General features: G+C 48.6%; 1 protein-coding gene across 3 annotated transcripts in view; it reads left to right on the top strand.

Annotated features, from left to right (window-relative positions):
* bcor (BCL6 corepressor) overlaps window positions 1–21,482 on the top strand; it is a 38,243-nt gene that overhangs the window by 6,772 nt on the left and 9,989 nt on the right. For 2 of the 3 annotated variants that reach the window (XM_036209725.1, XM_024286114.2), the window contains 8 exons: window positions 7,053–7,134; window positions 7,247–10,375; window positions 12,088–12,144; window positions 12,654–12,816; window positions 13,662–13,958; window positions 15,668–15,976; window positions 17,075–17,373; window positions 18,283–18,558. In XM_036209725.1, coding sequence (XP_036065618.1) covers window positions 7,132–7,134; window positions 7,247–10,375; window positions 12,088–12,144; window positions 12,654–12,816; window positions 13,662–13,958; window positions 15,668–15,976; window positions 17,075–17,373; window positions 18,283–18,558 — 4,533 coding nt within the window. In that variant the 5' untranslated portion in view covers window positions 7,053–7,131. The remainder of the gene's footprint in view (window positions 1–7,052; window positions 7,135–7,246; window positions 10,376–12,087; window positions 12,145–12,653; window positions 12,817–13,661; window positions 13,959–15,667; window positions 15,977–17,074; window positions 17,374–18,282; window positions 18,559–21,482) is intronic. The other variant, XM_024286115.2, reaches the window with a different exon arrangement.

The raw sequence follows: 21,482 nt of genomic DNA, 5'->3' as shown, positions 1-21,482 counted from the left end.
GGGGGGGGGGGGGTGCAACGTTGCTTTTTATTTCTCTTTCCTCGCTTATGAGAAGACTTATCGCGCCCTCAAGCTGCGTCTGCCCAGACTTGTTACCTGTCAAAGTGGGTGGGGCTTCGAGAGTTTATTCCTCTCCAGTGCGCGCGTGGGGATTCATTTCAGATGCTGGAGAGGCGCAGGGGGGGGGAAATGCAGCGTGTTGCGTGACGGCGGCTCCAGCTGCGGGCCCCACTGGGACTTTGGTCATACTGACTGATGTGTGACGGTGGTTGTCAGTGGGGCGGCCAGAGAGCCTGCTGGGCCCTAAAAGAATCAGGCAGAACCTCACCGCCCCCCCATCCTTAAACCCATTAACCCCGTGGTTGTCCTTTTTTTCTAATCTGGAATCAATAGTGACCACATGGGGAATATCACGCACGGAGCGCATGCCTGAACAATCACGGGCTTCTTTTTTTCCCCTTATCAACCCCAGAGCGCAATCTTCTGATCATGCGAGGAAATGAGGGATAATCTCGTGAAGAGAAGCGCTTCATTTCCACGCAGAGGCACGAGGGCTCTATTGTCTTTGCGTGGATGTGCGCGCCTGCTCTGGAAAGAAAAAAAAAAAGGAAAGCAGTCTCCTCGCTGCCGGCGCTGCGCTCGATGTGTGTGAACAAAAGCAGAGGCACGACAGAGAGCCGCGCGCGCAGATCGGTTTTCCAGGCGCTGCGCTGCTCCCGGAGGAGACGTCACGGTTTGATTGAAGCTATGCTCCGTGCTGGCCCCCCGGGACTCCGCGATGAAACGAGAGAGCCCCCTCCCTCCCCCCTTCTCTCTGTTTCTCCTTGTCTCTCAGCGCTCCACAAAGCTTTTTGTTTCGACGTGGTCTGGAGCGCACGGGTCACTTACCCCACAGAGACACCCCACACCCCGCGCGCTTCCCCACAGCCTCCATCGCTCGCGTCACTCAAGTTCTGAAGCGAGGACCCCCCCCACCCCCCCACCCCGAACATCTGGGTGGGCTCGCTGAGGAGAGTTAAATTCTGGGGATCTGCCATTAAAATCTAAATGTCAGCAGCCTGATTGCCTTCAGCTCCCTGACCTCTCCGTGGCCTATCGGAAGATTGATTTATCAGCAGAGCGCTGATGGCGAAACCCCCCCTCCCCCCTCCTCCTCTCCCTCCGTTCCCTCCGGGTCCCGATCGCGCCTCCTCGTTTGTTTTTACGCCGCCGCCTCGGGCATCTCTGACATAATCCCGCAGACTCTTGGCAGCGCAGCGGGTTAAAAGCGATGAGTTTATTGCAGCGGCGGCAGCCTTCAAAGCTGGAATGCGTTATCTGCCGTTTCCGTGGGGTTCGCGTCCCCGCAAAGCTCCTCAAAGCGAGATTAGGCTTAATGTACGAGTCTTTTAGATGTTCCAGCCTCATAAACGTCAGGAGGAAAGGTGTGAAGGATGTGGCAGCAGCAGCGAGCCCCTGAAAGACTTTAATCAGGGAAAAGTTATTATTAATGTCTTCAACACATGAAGGCAGGATCGGACGACTCGTGCATGCGCATCTCTATTACAATCGCGTCCTTTGGTGGCATAAAAAGCCATTTAGTCTTCATTTGGCCCGGAATGAATAGAGCCAGTTCAGCGGCTGCCGCCCAGGCCCCAGTGACAGCGCGGGGGTGTGCGGGGAGGACGCGCACAATGTCCCCGTTGTTGACAGGGGGGCAACTGAACCGTGCACCGACTTGCATGTGGCTGTGGAGCGGGCCGGCAGGACGCGGGGGCCTCTTGTTTACAGCCCGCCCGGTGATAATGTGACGGCTCCAGAGCGCGCGGCGGCTTTACGCGCGACCCCAGCCAGCCCCTCGCAAAGAGCAACTTTTCACCAGCTCTTCATTGCGATGATCAATTGGGCCATTTGGCACGCGCGTGTCTGATAATCAATAACAATTAAAACGGCGCCGGTGCGCTCTTCCGCGGCTCCTCCGAGCCGTGTGGCCCCGAGGCGCAGCATTTTCCACAGCCAGGCTGCACTTTTTTTTTTTTTTTTGGCCCGCGCATTCTCGGATTTGTTCACCTGCCGCGTGTGCAGAATTTCTCGGCGCGCGCACACACCCTTAAAAGATGTGCGTGTGCGTGCGCCCGTTCGTAATCCATGTTTATCCTCACCCCACCCCCGTCGCTGCGGAGATTATCCTGCGTCACACAGCTTTTTTTTTTTTTTTTTAAAGCTGATGGGAGCTCTGCGCTTCAGAGAGCCTGGCAAAGCTCCAGGGACAAAGAGCGCGCGGGGGCGCGCGTATAGCCGACGCACAGTTGATGTTAAACTTTAAGAAAGCGCTAAAGTTGCGACCAAAAAGTCGCTGCTTTTATTTTATCTTTCTTTACTTTGGTTTTGCGTCACTTGTAATTATTCACTCTGAAAGGGGAGAGGAAGCCATGGCAGCGCATGACTCCCACAGAGCGCACATTATGCTGGCTGCAGGGGGAACAGGGAGGCCACAGTCATGGTGGAGATGATGAGCGGGGCCGGTGTTTGTTTCCGTGTGCGCACCGCGGGTCACGGAGAGTTCAAGTTGTTGTCCCCCAAAGAAAGGAAGGAAATAAGGGATTTTTCCACTTTTTTATTCATCTTGTATCGCTTCCGTCGTAGTTTAAAGACGCAAAATTCAAACTAGTCACTTTAAAATAAAATAAAACAGAAAATAAATAAACACAGCCGGTGGTTTTCTGCTCAGTCGTGCGCGTCGGAGCCGCTGGCTTATATGAGCGCCCCCCCTCTCCCACCCCAACCCCCCTTTCATTCCTGCTGCTGCTGCCGCCGATCAGTGTGATGGATTGGACGGCCGTCAGGAGCTGTTGGTTGCGCAAACTATTCTTAGCTGCGTGGATGGGCGTCAACTCGGAGCCTTTCACTCCTTTCTTATCTCCCTCTTTCCGTCATTCCTTTCTCACTGGAATCCTCTTTTTTCTGTCATTTCCCGGCTTGGGCTTTATCTTCTTACCCCACCATCCCCCCCAAATGGAGAAAATGGTGTAAATAAACCTAAAAAAGTAACGTTTTTAGCACAAACCATGATACTTCCTAAATTTAGGCCATGCTTTTCAAAAAACCTAGAACAATGATACTTTCTAAACGTTAGACATGCTTTCAAAAAAAAGCTATATCACAAACCATGATACTTCCAAAATGTTGGCCACTTTTCCAATAAAAGCTAGTGCAAACCATGATACTTTCTAAGTTTCTGACATGCCCCCAATGGTTTTAAAACAAACCATGAGACGTCCTAAATTCCAGGGACGTTTTTTTTTTTAAAAGCTAACAAAATGTACAAATTTTAACACAAACAATGATACTTCCTTAATTTCGGCCATGCTTTTCCAAAAGAGCTAGTACAAATCATGATACTTCCTAAATGTTGGCCATGCTTTTTGAAAAAAGTATGTTTTTACAGCTTAAGCTATAGGGCTGCCACAATTAGTTGACTAATTGACTATTAAAATAGTCATGGAATTTAATGGTCGATTAATCATTACTTTATATTACATGGAGTCAGAGTGTAGTAAAATTGAAAGTTAAAACGGCATTTTGCTAGCTTTTTGGACTATTTTGGCATTTATTACGTTTTTTAGGACATTATGGAGTTAAGCTAATATTTCAGCTATGTTAGCTATTTTGGCTAATTAAGGATTTTTTCATTTTTTTTTTTTGGCTAATTTGGACTTTACCAAATATTTCTGCCACATGCTAGCTGTTTTGGCTAACTAAGGCTTTTTTCAGTTTTAGGCTAATTTGGCATTTAACTAACATTTTAGCTGGCTATCAGCTTCAGCATTTTCAGCTATCAACTTAAGCGTTTTTAGCTATCAATTTTAGCTAGTTTAAAGCTAATGACGGTTAAGGTGTGTATTTTGCATCCGCTTTGTGCGTGACCCGATTAGTCGACTAATTAGGAAAAAGTAATCAGTGATTAGTCGACTATTAAAATAATCGTTTGTGGCAGCACTATGGCTCAAACCATGATATTGTTTTTTTGTTCATGCCCCCCAAAACAATGTTTTAGGACAAATCATGATACTTTCTAAATGTTGAGCATCCTTTTTGAAAAAAAAAAAGTTTCTAACACTAACCATAATACTTCCTAAATGTTGGCCACACTTTCCCCTAAAAGGTGTTTTCATTCATTCCATGTGCGGCCATGGCTTCCTAAATGTTGGCCATGTTATTTTTTTTTTGTTCGTTTTGTTTTAACAAGTTTTTCCAGTCACTTTGAAACGTCCCTGCTGGGACTAGAGCGCCATCCATCTGCTTGACAGTTGCATCAGATATCTGCACATGCGCAATTTCTCGCCTCATTTCGTGAGCTTTTAACGAACCGTTTTTTATTGCCGTTTTCATCATCAGGTGTTGGCGCCCAGCAGGTTGTCGTCTTCATATCATGATACTTGAGGAGTAATCTCATCAGAAGCATGTTTTTTTCCCTACTGTGTGGGCGTTAAAGCAAAGATTTCTATAAGTTCCTCTTTCATTTAAATCAAAACGACGCTAAAAGCCATAAATTGAAGGTTCGATTTCCTCTGAGCTCAGAGGCACGGATCGTTTCAAATGAGGAGGCTCCACGCAAAACAGGAAACGGGAGATGTGATTTCTCAACAGCGTCTGCGCTCAGTAGGTGAAAAGCACACGTGGCGCGCGCACACGTTCTTGGCGCTTTGAAGCGCGCCGTTTCGGTTCCGTCAGAGGAGGATGTTGATGAGGCAGCGCTGTCCGCGCGGAGCTGAGGTCGGGAGGAGGGGCCCCGCAACAGTGTTGATGGTGGTGGGGGGTGGGGATGGGAATGCTGAGGCTGGGAGAAGCCGTGTGGAGGGCCTCTCAGCGCGCTGATTAATGTGGCCCGGGTCACGGCAATAAAAGTGGCGTGCCAGCGGCGCGGCAGCGAGGCGTCTCTCTGCAATGATGGAGGAGGCGAGTTTCCTCTGCTGCTCTCAGCGCCGCGGAGCCTCGCGCTTTCTATTTACAGCCGTTTGCGCGCGCACCAAGGCTCTGCTGCTGGCTCACAAATGCGCACACCTAAAGACTAACTAATCTCTCGGACTTGGATCGACTCATTTCTCCAGTCTGATGGAGTCTACCCCCGCTGTAGGGCTAGAACAGCACCTGACCACGCTCAGGGGTCTTCAGTGTTCACTGGAATGGATCTTTATCACACAGCAGATTTATGGTTGAATAATTTGTGAGTTTTATGGGTTTTTTGTCCTTCCTCCCCCTCCCTTTGGAGAGGGCGGTATCTCCCTGAGTTTTGCAGTGTTGGTAATGAAGTGTTTTGGCAATTTATCATTTATCACTTCGTAGATTCCTAAAATGATGAAATTCTTTGTCCTTTCTCATTATGGAAATTTTAGCCATTTTGTCCCTTTTATGATAATACTTTAGATTTTAACTGCTTAGAAAGACCCACTCTGGTTAAAATAGTGTTTTTAACGTGTTCTTTTTGGATTTTTCTCATGATGGCTGACACATATGAATTCAATTATTGTATTCCTGAGTTTTTCTTTGTTCAAATTGTTATGAATCAGGAAAACTATCGTAAAAATGGACACACCAGAAATGTGGCGCACGTTTAGTCCATGGTGTTCACAATAAACAAGCAGGGGAGACATTTTTTCTTGTTTTTCTACTGTTTTAAAACTCATGTCTGCCACCTACAGTTGGAAGAGGTTTGTTGCAAAATGTCAAAGCGGTGCAAATCTTGTAAATCTTGCTCCAGGCTTCTTCCTTTCACAGATCTATTCTGATATACAAAAAACTTAGTGTCATTGAATTCCAGCCGGGCAAAAACTGCAATTTTTAATTTCTCTTACATGATCAATTTTTAAACGGGTGGTACTTCCATGAACATAAAAGGACACCATCCATACTTCCTAACTGAATCAGGGTTCCAAATTGGTCGAATTTCATCTTTGTTTTAGCTTTCAATGTGCGTTCAATGGTCGTGCATTTTGTACGTAGAGCGTGAAAATGGTGGTAAAACTTGTGTAGCTACATGCTAATCCAAGAGTTTTGGACGCGGAAGCTCAAAACGTGCATTTGACGCTTGAACGCATATTTCCGAGGACATTGTGGCTTCATTGTTACGTAGAACATACACTGGATGGACCAAAAGCTCCTGCTTCACTCCATTCAGATGCATCCATGTACGTCTTTTCCTTGTTCGAACTGGCATTTGGTTCAAATTGTACAGCTGGATAATTAATCCAATATTGATCAACATTTTTGTTGCACTTGGGCTGTGAGGGGCTGTAAGCTAGCGGGAGAGCCTAAACGAATGGTTGACGGGATTTGGGGGCAGGCTTACTCCTATATTAGCAGTCCCGCCCACATCTCGGAGGCAGCTTTCTAATGAATTACTTCAAAAACTATGTCCTAGAAAACAACTTTTTTTTTTCAAATTATTAGTTTGGCTAAAAACAGCATGTCATTTTTACTGAGAACACGTTTTAAATGGGTCAAAAGATTATAAGTTTTCCCCTTCCCAAATACAATACAATACATAGTTGGCATGTTGTGGTGTGAGTTTGTGTGTGTTGGCGGCTGGTAAATGGTCTCCCACCAAAGTGGTCTGTGATGCATAATCTTCCCTCGCTCTGCTGGCTCAGGCAGCTGAGGGAGCAGGTCAAAGAGGGCACAGAAAAACCAGTGTGTGAGAAACGTGACTGAATAGACCTGGCCCCACTGTGCATGTCAGGGCCCATGGGGTGGGCACATAGGAGGATGAGGGGAGGTGGAACGAAGCAAATGAAGAGGTTTTAACAGATCTGAGGGGAGCTTTTTTGTTTTTTGGACTCTCACCTTATTTTGTTTCATCCTTTCTGCCACAGATTCCTCCTCAGTGCACGTGTTAATGCTGCGGCTAACGTGTTGGGTTTTGTACAACTGTTAATTATTGTGTAATGTCTGAGCAGTTTTTTTTCTTAAACAGTCGTGCCTTGTTAACATTTTTGTGGCAGTGTGTATAATGACTGTGGCATCTGTGTGACAGAGCCAAGGCACTGACTGCTCGCTGTTGCTCGTCTCCACAGGGCAACATCTGTTCGTGATGTCGATGCTGAGGCACAAACTAACCTGGAACTAAGACAAGGAGCCCACATCACAAAAAACATGGCAAGTCCCTGTGTTCTCACTGAGTGCCAGTTATACAGATAATTTGACTTCATTATCATCAGCTTCTGCTTTAAATTTAAGACATGACGTGATGATTTTATTTTTTCTGTAGGTGGATGCCAGGTTGACGCCCCTGGCCGCGATGGGGTTGGACCGAAGCACGCTGCTGCATGACAGCCTTCGTCTTCACAGTGGGGTTGTGTACCCAAGCATCAGGGCGCTGCCAACAGAGAAGAGTTTAGAAACGGCTGCGCTTCCACTGACATACAACAGGGATGGTCTTCCGGAACTCATTTACAAGCCTGATGGCTCTTTGGACAGTTGCAAGGCTGCAAATGGATACCTGGGTCTCTACAAGGGGACCCATCCAAGTCTTCACAAACCTGTTCTGGTTCCTAGACCTGGAGCTGAAGGTCTAGGCTTGGAACGCAGAGTTGGCCCTGGTGAAAAAACGTCAGAACTTGGATTGGCTAGTGCAGGTGGAAGCTACCTCCGCATGCCGTGGCTGACCCCCTACCCTGAAGCAAGCATGTATCCCTTCATGGATACGTCAAAGTATGCAACTCTAAATATGTACAAAGCCTCCTTACTCAGCCAACCTAATCCCTATCTTCCCCAGCACATTCCCTACCCAACTCTGTGTGCAACCCAAGGGGCCAATGTTACCTCGGCTGCTTCTGCTGCCGAAAGACTTTTCTACATGCCCCCTTATCCTCCTGCCCCAATCTCTTCCCCTCTGGTGGCTACACCCATGAGGATCCCTACCGTCACAGTAGCCCCCTCATCGCTGGTGCACTGCCAAGACAAGACACTAGGTGTTGCACCTCCTTTTGCACAGCAGCTCCATCAGCCATCTTCTCATCCTCAACACCATCAACCTGCTTTGGACAGAGACCGCTCCCCAAACAGAAGCAGCAGACCAAGCAGACCTCCTTCTAGGAAGGCGTCTAGTAACAACAATAACACCAGTAGTACCAGCACAAGTGGCACCAGTGTTGGGACTAATAACAGTCTGCCTGCTGATTCCTCTCATTTGTCTTCTCGCCTCCCCCAGCCTCCTCCCACATCTGCTCTGTTTGACAAAGCACTGGATTTGCAAAGGCCAGTAGCCAGAATTGGACAGCCACCCACCTGCTCCACCTCTTCAATATCTGCCTCAACCACATCAGGGCAGTCCATCCCTCATCCTTTCTCAGTTACCAGCATGGCATCAGAGCAGTCCCCTCCCGCCCGACCCAGCCCCCACAAACCCAGGCAGAGAGACGGGGCCCCTGAGCACAGAAGTGTGGGGGTTGACAAGGGGCGCAGCAGGTCTCCTTCCAAAGTCAATTTTGAGAGACCAGTTCACCAAACCCCACCAACCAAAGAATCAGCAGAGAAACCCCTTGACTTGTCTGGAAGAATGCTGGAGTTTGGACTGTCTGCTAATGACTTTCCAGTGAAGATGGACTCTATACCATGCAGTGGTCGTTATGGACTTCAGAATAACAGAGAGTTGTTGAAGGAAAACATTTCGGTTTCTTCTGCCTCCCATCCACACTCTGTGGTCAGCAGCACTTCTTCAAAGGTCTCAGAGAGACCTGAAATGATCAGCACTTTACGCTCCTCCTGGGTGGTTCCAAGCCCAACTTCTTCCCACACACAGCACACACCAGGCATGCCACCCTCTCCTAGGCCAAGCACAGACTTGGGTTCCACAAAAGCCAAAGGCTCCTCACCCTCGGTTGTCAAAAACAAGGGTCTAGAGAGAGTTGTCAATCAGCAACGAAGCTCGTCTTGTCCTAGGATAGGAGAGCCTAATCACAGCGTTCCCTCCTCTCAACACTCTGGATCCTCAAGAGCTGTTTCCCCCAAATCTAATGGTGAGTGGGTCAAACATAGTCCCAGTCATGCAGAACATCACAGAGAAGGAGAAAAGTCCTCCCAGGCATCAAATAGAGGTGAAGCTACTCCAGAGGTTTCATCATACAAGAGACCATGCTTAGAGAATGGTCACCCCACTGGACACCTTTACCTTTCTCAGAATGATGCTTATTTAAACCATAGCCTGGCTTATGCCAGCAGATATCTGCATTACCCCATCCCAGATGGCATGGGATTACATTCTGTGCCAATTTCAGGGAAAGGCCCAGTCTACACTCACCCAGCGCTGCTTGGAAACAACAGCCTTTATCAACCCCACCTGGCAGCAAAGCACCCTTTACCGTACCCTCCCAATCTCCCGGGTGGTCCAGGCAGTGAATACCTTGCTTATAATTCACAGGAGATGGCTCATCCTTTGATGCAGACTCACTCCGAAAGCAAGCTTCTAGACCGGGCAAACCACAAGCCTCGAGCACAGGAAAAGTCCAGAGTAGCTGTTGAAGAACCTGGAAGTGGGAGAGATAACGCTGAGAAAGAGACGAGAGACACCAACACAGTGAAGTCTGACAGGGAAGCAGGAGCACAAGGACAGGGCGGCAGTCAAAGCAAAAGCTCTTCCTCTGCTGCAGCATCCAGAGAAACAATAGTCTGTATTGACCTTGTGCACTCAGACACAGACGTTGAATCTATCCCTTCAGTTCACAAACAACCCTCCGCTGAGGCTAGCACCAAGGTTAACCAAAATGAATGTCACAGTAATCAAAATCTGACAAAGACTGATTATAAGCCAAAAGAAAACCCCCACCATTTTTCAGTCCACCCTGGATCAAACCCCAACCTCAAGCCGAACTTCAACAATGGACAGCCAGACACTCTTTTTGGAAAAGAAAAGACTCCTCATGAGATGCCTTGTCCTGGGGTGACATCATCTCCAACCTCTCCTGGGGATGTCTCTCAAGAAGAGGAGAGCTCAGAGGAGCAAAGCCCAAGTCCTGATCCTGGAGTAGAAGACCAGAGCACTTTGCGCTGCGCCCGCACCTCAGGGGAGCGCAGTTCTGGCAAGGACAAAGGGGATCGGACTAACCAAGCTTCTCATTTTACTCCAAACTGTGCGGCTGTCATGAAGGACTTGGACCAGGAGAAAGCCTGTAAAGAGACTGTAAAGGAGGACAGTATTGTTGATCTAGTGGAATCTCAAGGAGAGGCTGATGACGAAGAAGAAGAGGGCTGCCAGACTTCATCCAAGAACTCTCATAGGTCCAGTCTGGCCAAAAGAATTGCAAATTCCTCTGGCTACGTTGGCGACCGCTTCAAATGTGTCACCACTGAGCTTTTTGCCGACTCCAGCAAGCTGAGCCGCGAACAAAGAGCTTTGCAAGTAAGTCCAGCCGGAATGAGTTTTAAAAAATGATGACAAACTGGTTAGCAGTTCCAGACAGGTTGGTAAATAAGAACTTTAACAAGTATGTTCTTGCTAAAAACTGTTCTTATTTAGTGAACATTTAATTTCTTGGCTAATGTTTATTACTTATGAGGGTGGAGCGGGGGTCGTGTTTGTAAAATTTGGTTTTACTCTCTGTATGGTTCAGGTGTGGGTTTTTTTTGTCTTGTTTTGTGTGTCTGAATTCCTAAAGCAGTACTGTCTAAAGCTGCAGCAGCAGAGGCTATTAGAGGAGAAGCTCAAACAACACAACCGAGTTGCACAAAAAGTAAATCTAAACCGGACATCAGTGCATCCCAAACAAAATTCTAAAGCTAATGGAGAGCAGCAGGAGTGTCTGAGATTAGGATCACATCAATTATTTGTGGACATCCGTACTAATACTGTCCAGTCACATGTGCTGTTTCTCTTTGGTTCCTTGTTTTGGTGAAGTTGACGGTTATAGATAAAAAAGAAAAAAAAACTCATATAGGGTTTAAGGGTCAGCTTCTCTATTCTCTTTCTGCAACATTCAGAACTGCTTGTAGAGCAAACCCTGCATGTCATATTTTACAACACCGTAGACAGTAATGGACGTGCTGTCACGCTACTGTATTGGCTGTGGTTTTATCGTTATCTTGAGATCACTCCTGGTTTCAGGGGTGGGCAGTTCAAAGGTTAAACGGCACTGCCTTCACCGAGTCGAGGTCATATCTGTGCGTGTTTGTTTGTCTGTACGTGCTTGTTCTTGTGTGGCTGCATGCGTTTAGCGCCGACTGTTCTGTAGAGACGCATACAGTGGCTTCAGAGAAGCATGACTGTGGCACCCTCACGGTTCACGCTGCCTTCGGCTATGCTTAACCCTGAAGGTTAGGGCCAGCGAAGGGCTTGCCGTAAGCTTAACGACCAACAGCTGCCCTTTTTTTTTTCGGGGTTCCTCTGAGACTTTCTGCATGCCCCCATACGCCACTCACTATCCTCCCCCAGCCTGCCTTCCTCTGACGGCCTGAGCTGCTCTGCCCGTTTGCTGTTCAAGGTCAATTCTCCTCGCCCCCATTGGCTTACAGTTCCTGTCTCCTTAACACACAGTTCCAGCAATATCCCCAGACACTTGGCTCTCATCCAGTTTCATTCATTCACACAGATTGAGTTACTTGTTTTGAACCGTTATCTCCGGGGTTCCTCATGTTCAAAGCTCAGAAACACAAGGAACGTCTTTTCTATATTACCCACTGGCTCTGAGGCAGATCTCTTAATAAGTTGCACATTTCTGTCTGTGTTTTGCATTCGCACTAGAAAATGTGGTTTTGTGTGTGTCATGCTTGTCAGTGTACGCCTGCAACAAAGCTATCAAACCTTGAATTTATCGACGTGTGAAAATGAGGTCTGATCTTTTTTGGAAGCGGGAAACGAACTGCTAAATCCTTGTTTATTCTTCTGGGTTTTTTTTTTCTTCAATTTCAACTTTTCACCCATTTGATTTAGACATGACTTGATAGCTTTGGTGCAGTGTTAATTGACCCGTTGAGTCACTCTAATTTGTGTCATTTTGTGGGATTGTGGCTGCCTATTGTGTTGATTTTAAAAAAATGTGGAGAAACAAATACATCAAAGTAAAAAAAGATGAAATACTGGACAGATATATTGAGCCCACCATTCTAATTGCTTAGATGGAAGTCATATCACGAGAGGGGAGTAATATAAGCCAACCTGCAGCTAACTGGGAGGTCAGTTCCTTACATTTCTTATCACATATGCCTCTGATGGGCTCTGTCTTCTTTTGTACTCTGTATCACCGCACCCCCTCCCCTTCCTCTCACCTGCTCCTCTCTTTCCTCCTCCTCTTCATCTCCTCTCTGCCTCAGGCCTTAGATCTATACATTTCTAGCCATGTTTGTGTTTCAGGAAGGGAGATGCCAGGACTTAAGCCCCAGAGCGCATGGACTCACAGTGGCTGCAGTAGTCTAACCTACAATGCTTGTGATTTTTTTCCTGTCTTGCTTTTTGTCCTGTGCGCGTGTGTGTTGGTTGTCTTTGGCATTTCCTTTAAAGACAGTATGATTTCTGATGCACTTTGTTATATTTTAAATATTTTTGCTTCTGTAGTTGTTGAGGCCAGATTGAGGTATAGAGAGAGGTGTGTATATGTGTGTTGTGGGCAGATAAGTGGTTTTCACAGACTCTTCCTGCGTTTCTCTGTGTGTGTCTGTTTGTGTGTGTGTGTGCGTGCACGCAGCGGGCCATGATGCGGTTCTCGGAGCTGGAGCTGAAGGAGAAGGAGAGCGGCGCTGGTGTCTGCGCGTCTGCCTCGGCAGCAGGACGGGAGCTGGCGGACGGCCAGCACAGGGAGCGCGCGCTGGAGTCCTGCCAACACACCACCAGGCCGACAGAGAGGGAGGGTGAGTAATCCAGCACCACACACAAGGACACACACAACACACAAACAAAAGGTGCGCGTGCATGCTGACGTGCACTTGCTGCAAATGCTCAGGGAAGGCTGGGGTCACCCCCCACCCCCCCTTCCCAACGTTTTTCCAAAAAAAAGAAAAAAATAGGAAGACCCAGACACACATGTGCACACACTCTTATACAAGCCAATGAGCACACAAGGGAGGCGGCGAGGGGGAGTTTTATTTTCAAGAAGCCTTTTGTGCTTATCTGCGCAGAGACGATAGAAAGGGAGGGCAGGAGGAAAAGGAGGGGCAGAGATTGCGTGAGTGAAAGCTGGAGGGTGGCGGCGGCGGTGGTGGGGGGTGAAAGCGGATGGGAGAGCGCAACGGAAAGAGGGGGAGGGGGAGGGGTGGTTGCATTGGCTGGGAGCCCAGCTGTGTATTGGAGCGAGGCCGGGGCTGACGTGTGAGCCTAATTATGGCATGGAGAGAGAGGGAGTCCAGGAGGAGGAGGAGGGGGGGTCACGCTCTGTGTGAGAAGGGCGTGGTGCGGTCAGGCCGCGGCGGTGGACGGGGATGAAGGGAAAGGAGGATGCAGCAGGATGTTTTGCTTCCAGAGTGCGTGGAGGTGCAGGCCGCCGCCGCCATGCTCGCATCAGATTAAAAAGTCTTTACCCCATCAAACTTTTACGGCCTGTCTTTAAAGCAGAGTAAAAGCTGGCTGGTGTTTAACTGGTGTTCTCCCTCTATCACCCCCCACCACCATCCATCCACCCAACCCTGTCTTTGTCTCCCTCCACCTCTCTGTCTTTCATCCTTTCATCCCTTTCATCACAACCCTCTCCCCGGCTCAGGTGTCCGGCCGCCCTACACCAACAGAGTTCCCGTTCTCCAGAGGTGTGTCGGCCAACGTGAAGCCCTGCCTCCGAGCCCCAAAGATGGGGCCCAGAACTGCAGCCTCCACGGAGCGAAGAGGCCGCTGAGGGAATCCGAGGAGGCCCCCGGCGGGACCCCCACCTCCACCTCGTCGCTCTGCGATGACGCCGGCTTCGGAGCCACAAGGAAACGCCTACACATCAAGGCGGAGCCGGAAGAGACGGAGGAGGAGGAGCAGGCGTTCCACCCGGAGAAGAGAGCCAGGCTTTGCATAGGTGAGGATCTCACAGCACACATCCCCCGCCTCCTTTCATCTCCACTGATTTCTCCAACCCTGACCATCATTTGTCAAATAGAACCTCCTCCATTCCACCTTAAAGTCCCCTTACGATGAAAATCATGTTTTTTTTTGTTTTTAAACATGTATGTGTGGCATTTTTTCTTATGAAAGAAAACAAATGTAATAAGCTAGCAAGACACAGCTATCATAGCTATCACGGCTATCTCTTGGGAGGGCGGAGCTCCAAAAGCCACGCCCCTTAGAGGAGATTTTGGAAACAGAGGCTTCAGATTAACATGAAAATTTAAGTCATTTAGGTTATAGGACTTTGGTTTAAAACTTAATAATCATAGTTAAAACACAACTGAGAATGTTTTTTTTTTAAATAAAGAAAACTGTCATGGGGGGACTAAAGTCCCACCGCGGTCATCTTTTGATCTACTGTAAAATTGGTCCCATAGGTCTTTTAACCACACTTGTGCCATTTTTAGCCAAAATTTTTAAAATCAGTGTCAATTGTAGGACATAGTTTCTGCAGAGCGACAGTAGTTCATTAGAAATTCACATCTGAGTTGTGGGCCAAACTGGTAAAGTGGAGTAAGCCCAATCCTACTTTCCATCATGCATCTGTTTAAACTCTCCCCCGCTAGCTTACAGCCCCTCACAACCCCAGTTGAAGGCTGTATACACACTGGGCACGCCTACCATAAGTCACTACCAAATCTGAGACCCTGATTGGTCAATCTACACGTTCACTGGCTGCACATTTTGTATGTACAGCCTAAAAACAAACTGAAAAACTTGAATGAAAGTTTTGATCGCCGGACCTCAAAATGCACATATACATACGTTTATGTATAGACTTTTCTTTGGAAGTTGATCACTTGAACGCGCGTTGCCAAGGTCGGCGAGAACGTCGCATCCCATTAGTGGTGCAACAAAAACGGCGAGCAACATTGGAGCTATCTAGATGTACAGCTTTGATCCAGATTCCAGCACAGATGAGGAAAACAAAGACGTTCATGGATCTATTTGTCTGCAGGTGGATGCATCAGAATGGAGCAGAGCAGGGAGCTTGTAGCTTGGTCACACCTACAACCTTTTTCATCTGCTCCCAATTCACATGGATTTGAATATAGAAATAATCTGAAATGCGATTTTAAGGTTAATTTTCTTGATATATGTCCCCCATCATCGGGAAAAATTAGATTAAAACACCCCAAAACCTGATTTTCATCGGAGTGGGTCTTTAAAGGCGCGCCTCCTCGCAGCGCTCCGTCCCGTGTTTCGCTCTGTGTGGCAGCCAGCTCAGAGAAGTGTTTAATCCTGCCTTTGAGCGCCGCGCGAGGGAGACGCGAGGAAGAGGGACAGCCATTCTTCCTCTCTGCTTTCAGCTCCTCTGCTGTGCTTACCCACCCTCATCAAAGCTGCTCTTTTCTTCTGCTTTCATCTTTCTGTTTTTTTTCCCCTCATCTGTTTGGATTTCCTATCTTTTTTTTTCTGGCATGCAATATCGAGCTCGCTCTCCTGGATGCTGGCAGTCAAAGACCCTGTGAAGTTCAGGGAGGGAAGACTCCTTCCTCTACACCTTATTGTTTTTGCTGGTTTTACGCTTAAATCTGCTCGTTTTAGCTGTTGCATGTGCGCCACAACATGTCAGTAAATGGGAACGAGGTCATGCTAGATTTGTTGTTTTTTTGGCAGATGAGCATGAGGACGCCAGTCCCGACGACGACGATGACGACGAGGAAGTGAGGAAGCTGAAAGTCTGCATCGAGCTGAAAGGGCTGCGGCTCAGCAAGCCTGCTGCGGGCGCCGCTTCCCCCGACGGGCCCCAGATCAAACAGGAGAGAGCGTGGCCCCAGCCCCAGCCCCCGCGGCTCCTGAACCATGCCCAGAGCCAGCAGCGCAAGATCAGGCCGGGTCAGGTCGAGGACAGGAGCGCAGCGGCGGCGGCGGCGGCGCACAGAAGTGACATCAACAGGAAATGGGGCTGCGAGAAGCTACCTAATGGTAAGACTTGAACCGCCACAGCCCTTACAAACCGCTGACTTCTCTGAGTTCAGGCTGGGTAACGGAAATCTATCTTTGGCTCACGTTTCACTTTCTTGTTGAGCGGTCGTCTTTAGGGGATTTCCCAGAGCAGTCTCGGAGAGAGAAGGGTGGGGGGGGGCAGGAAATGAGGTAGAGGAGTCTTCCTCTTTTAGGGGAAACTGGGAGTCACAGCTGAAATGCCCCCTTACCCTGCAGCTCTCCGGGTTTGTTCTGGATGATAAAAGGGCAGACGAGGGAGGGAAGTGGCTCCTGGAGATGTGCGTGGGCAGGTGTAGGGTGACTAATGTGCGATCGATGCCCCCCCCTCCCACTCTGAAGTAGAGTCAAAGGGAGACTGGATGTGGGATTTGTTGGGGACTTAATAAAAAACAGAAACGAGGCTTTCCCTTTTTCACAGACGGTATAAGCCGACGGTTCAGAGTTGGGAGGGTTTGGGGGTTAACATTCACTACAGAAGGCACAGGCCTTTATGGCCACCGATTTTTAAATACCTTTCTAGATAAGATCACCCATGGCAACCGCTGCCTTTCACAATGAGTGTGGTTGTTCTGCTGCAGGAGTGTCAGGGCTGCAGTCTTTCCCAGAATACCACTAATCACATAAACACATTCATGTGTCTGTTAAGAATCTGATTCTTCAAGGTTTTCTCCTTCAGCAGGGATTACAGGGGAGACTATTTAGACCCAAATTTTCTCCTTTTTTTGTTTTAAATCTGCTAATAAGCTTCATTTTTGACTCTTGGAATCTGAAGGTCAGGCTTTATTTATTTTATTTTATTTTTGAGTCTTTCGGAAGACTTTTGTTTTAAGAAGTGTAAAAAGCGTCCTTGATTGTTGTGTGAATCGGCGCATGCTGGCTAGTTTCTGCGTTTGCGCAGCTTTTGTTGTGCGCCTTTTCTTGTTTTTCTCTCCCCTGGAGCTGGCAGGCTTGCTGCGCTCCCGGGCAGCTCTCTGTGCTCATTAATAAACCAACAGGATGGGGGTGGAGGGGTGGCCTTGCAATACCTTCCTGTCCTCTTCCACCGTGCGCTCACCCATTATTTTCCTCCTCCTGCAGGAGTGGCCGCCTTGTCTCTTCCCAGCGGCCAGCTGAAGGACAGAGAGCACCCGCTGAACCCCTTCTCAGGTGGCCTCAAGGAGCCCAGGCGGGGGCCCCCCTCCCCGGCCCCTGAGCCCTGCATCATGGGAGGCACCCCTCCCCTCAAACTCCGTCGTCATAGCGATACGGACAAACCCAAGGGCAAGCGGCCATGCAAGACCAAACACACCAGCCACAGGGAGAAGAGGAAGGAGGCTGCGGCCCCGGGGCCCGGCCTGCGCGCCGCGGCCGATCCCGCCGCAGCCGAGGATGAAAAGGTGAGCGCTGATGGGATGTCTGGAGAGCCTGTTACGGTATGCCTGTTGGCGCCTCTGATTATGCAGCTGGGAAGAGGAGGGAGGGGGAGGGACGGAGGAAGGAAGTATGTTTACAATGTTTAGAGGGCTGCTGGAGCTTTGACCTCCCCGCGCCCTCGGCGGCTCCCTGCGGAGGCCCCTCTGCGTGCACGTGTGTTTGTCTCTGGCTTTAATTGTGTGTCATCCGAGCTATTTTGCGTGCGCGGGTGAGCACCACGCGGGGATGCGATGTCGCCGGAGCATTCCTGACAAAAAAGCGGAGCAATTACGCACCACACTCAGTCCTGAGTGAGTGTGAGGAATGTGGCAGCCGCGGCGGAGAGCGTGAAGTTCAAAAGCAGAGAGGAGGGAGGCGCGCGCAGAGGAGGGAGGGAGGAGGGAGGCATGCCGTTTTCTGCCTCCACTGCTCTCCTCCCCTGCTCCTCCTCAGCCTGACAGCTGCTCCGGCGCAGAATTCCACAGAGAGGGCACGCACTCATCTGTCTCGCGCACGCGCAGCCAGCCAGACAGACAGACAACTCCCTCTTTGGTGCGCTCGCAGGGCTCTGTTGGTTTAAAGGAAGCGCGCGGCGCGCCAGCTTGCAGTGTTTGGGGCGTGAACACTTGCTGTGAAAGCTGTTGGTGGTGTTTTTTTTTTCACTCGTGGATGAATAATGTGCCATCCAAACACAGATGTTCAAGAGTGGAAAATCCACTCAACTTTTCCCCAAAAATGTTCTTTTTTTTAAAGAAAAAAAATCTCCTGTGACCTTCTAGCGCGCACGCTCATCCACGCTCATCCTCGCGCCCTTGAGTGTTGCTGTGTCCCGTCTGCTATGTGGCAGCGCCTTTTTGACACTCCTCTCTTCCCGTCTCCCTCTCTCTCCTCAGCTGACTGAGCAGCGCAGCGCTCCGAGGAAGAGAGCCGCCTCTCCCAATCATTATCCCTGCTCCCCAGTCAAGCCCTGCTCCCCCACCGCGCTCGCGCCGCCCGCCCTTCAGCCACAGGCGAACGGCAGAGCGCCGCCAGAGGTGGCGGAGCTGCACAAGAGCCCCCCCGCCGAGCCCTCCGCCTTTCGTCCGATCCCACCGGAGGCTCGGCGGCTGATAGTGAACAAGAACGCTGGGGAGACTCTTCTGCAAAGAGCCGCGCGCCTGGGCTACGAGGTAACCAGCCCCCTCCTCATCTCTCTTACACTCTTCTCCCAAATTTCACTCTCTTTTCCTAAATTGAACTCATTTTCTCAACCCTTTAACACCTGGTATGTCGGCAGCGATGCCAAGAAACACATTTTTTGGACATATAGTAGCTTTTCACCCGTTTATGCCACACGTGTCGAAGTCAAGGCCCGGGGGCCAGATCCGGCCCTTTGGGTAATTATCCAGATCGTTTTATTTTATTGTTATTAATGGGCCAGTGTTAGTTTACGTGTGGTTAAAAACGTTTATCCTGTTCGGCCCGTGGCCTAACGTGTTTTGCGATGGAGTTTGACACCCCTGGTTTACGCGATGATGTAATTCCAACAGATTCTGAATTACTCCGACACTTTAACACCTGGACGTCACCCACGACACTTGGACAACACATTTTTAAAATACTGTACTTTTCAGCAACCTGATCAACTTAACTCTAGCAGATTCTGAATTACTTTAAAGGGTAACCAAACAAGGAAGTTGGAGGCTGACTCCACCCGCAGCTGAAATTTAAAAATCCAGACAGAGGAGGGGAGGCTGTGGAACAGAACTGTTCTCATTACTGGAGCTGCAGATCATGATGTGGAACTTCTGAAATGGCTGGGACTTAAATGGTTTGACCAATCATGAAATTCAACTGAAATACATTGATTCAACCTGTAGGGGGCAGCACACAGACTGTTTTTAGCTTTATTTTCAAGAATAAGTTTATTTGAATTTGTCAAAAATAGGGCAATGACCAACAGAGAGCACTTTTAAAGCCGTTTGTAGAGATCAACATCCCCAAAAAGGTGATTTAGGGTTTGGTTACCCTTTAACACCTGAGACGTCACTGGCGAGGTTTCAACAACATATTTGTTGGACATATTGTAACTTTACAACTGTTGACGCGATCAGTGTTACCCCGGACTTACACCGCTAGCGTTACGCCTCAGATGCGTCGCGGGAGTGGAGTAACTACAGCCGATAGCTTACACTGGCTGCTGCTCCAGCGACAGCCTGTGAAAGCTCAGCCCAGACAGAGTAGAGCTGGATCTCTATGATCAGCTTCTCGTTTTCCATTATGACTGAGAACGCTGTGCTGCAACACACTTTGAGTAACACGTAAATTACGTAGTGTTTACGACACGCTGAAACCGGCGAGTTCAGCGGAAAGTTCGTTTTATTTTGAAAATATACCGGATGCACTTTAAATTCGCTCTGGCTTCCGGTTTAAGTCGTGAATAGCCCCAACTTCACAGAAAGTGATGACCATCAGCTGTGTCGTCCGTCAAAATTTGAACCAAACGAAAAGGATTCGCAGCGACGCAGAGGTCAGTCTGTAGACGCAGGACGTGAACGCCTGCAGTGGAAGTTCCTCTCGCACTTTTAATGTTACGAAAAGACTACGGCGCACGCCACTGAGCTGTGACGCTGGCGGTGTAAGCGCGGGGTAATTCCATCAGATTCTGAATTATGACTCCTACACCCGAGACGTTCCCGTCACATTTAAATAACACTTTTTTTTTATTTCTTTCTTTTTTTTTTACCATTCTGTAGCTTTTCTACCTGTTTCAGCTACATGTTAGCTTTTTTTTTTGGCTAATTTGGGCTTTTTTCAGTTTTTGGCTAATATGGAGTTTGGCTAATGTTTCAGCTACATGCTAGCTTTTCTTGGGCTAATTTAGGCTTTTCTCAGTTTTTGGCTAATATGGAGTTTAGCTAATATTTCAGCTACATGCTAGCTGTTTTGGCTGATTTAGAATTTTGCCAGTTTTTTAGGCTAATTAAGCATTTCTCTCATATTTTAGCTAGCTATCAGCTCCCACGTTTACAGCTATCAATTTAAGCATCTTCAGCAATCGGCACTAGCATCTTCAGTGACCACATTCAGCTTACAGCATTCACACAAACATAATTGCAGGTAATGCTACATATCTAGTTTTTAAAATGTTTTGGTATTATTTTTTCTAAGAAGATCACAGAAATGAATTATTTCAAATTTGGCTATGTGTAACTTTCCTGAAAACCGTAAATGTTTGCGTTTAGGCTGTGATTGTTGCACTTTTTCTGTCATCCCACAAACTGACCCCCATCAGAGAAGAACACAGTAATGTGGTCCTCTCAAGGAAAAGTTTGGGACCCCTGGTTTAAAGAATGCCCTCAGATTCCTCCTCTTCCATCTCATTTCTTCTGGTATTATCTCCTGATTCCTCCTTCAGATACTCCTCTCCGCGCCCCCCCTCAGCGCTTCTCTCTCTCTCTCCTCCCTCTTCCTCTCTTTGTGACTCAGATTGTCGTTGGCACCCCCCCCCGCGCTTGCCTCCGCCTCCCCTCATTTGCACTCGCACACTCCCTCCTCCTGCTTCGCACCGCTCTCACATCTCATTAATTTTCCGTGAGGCGAAGTGTGACACACACACACACGCGCGCACACACACACACTCACACGCGCACATAAACGAGCGCAGGCAGCTTGAGGGATCGCTGCGATCATTACAGGGAGACTGATGCCGGGAGTTTCTGCGCTGCCTTTGTGCGCACAGCTCGCTCCTAAAAAAAAAAGAGAAAAATCCTCTTGTTCCGCGCGCGTATTACCAGCAAAGTGTGTGTTTTCCAGCGAAATGCTCAGTCCCGTTGCTCCCGAAAAGCCTTTAATTAAAGTTGGATGTTGTCCCTTGTGTTTCCCTAAACGTTTCTCCCTGAGTGTTGACAGATTTTTCAAATTGATTTATTGATCTTCTCGGTTCTAATGCGCAGGAGCAGAGGAATCTGCTGCTTTTTGGGGGGTTGTTTGTGTGTTGCGTTTATGGTGATGAGGGGAGTGTGTGTCGGTGATTACGCGCGCGGGGCTGAATGGGAGAGAGCAGGAGTGTGAATGAGAGGTAAGCACCGGGGGTATAATCGCGTTCTAATGG

This window comes from Oryzias melastigma, linkage group LG21 (assembly GCF_002922805.2).
Source record: "Oryzias melastigma strain HK-1 linkage group LG21, ASM292280v2, whole genome shotgun sequence".
In the NCBI taxonomy this organism is placed as follows: domain Eukaryota; kingdom Metazoa; phylum Chordata; class Actinopteri; order Beloniformes; family Adrianichthyidae; genus Oryzias; species Oryzias melastigma.
Note: the sequence above shows the minus strand (reverse complement) of the source record. Positions and strands in the feature narration are given on the sequence as shown.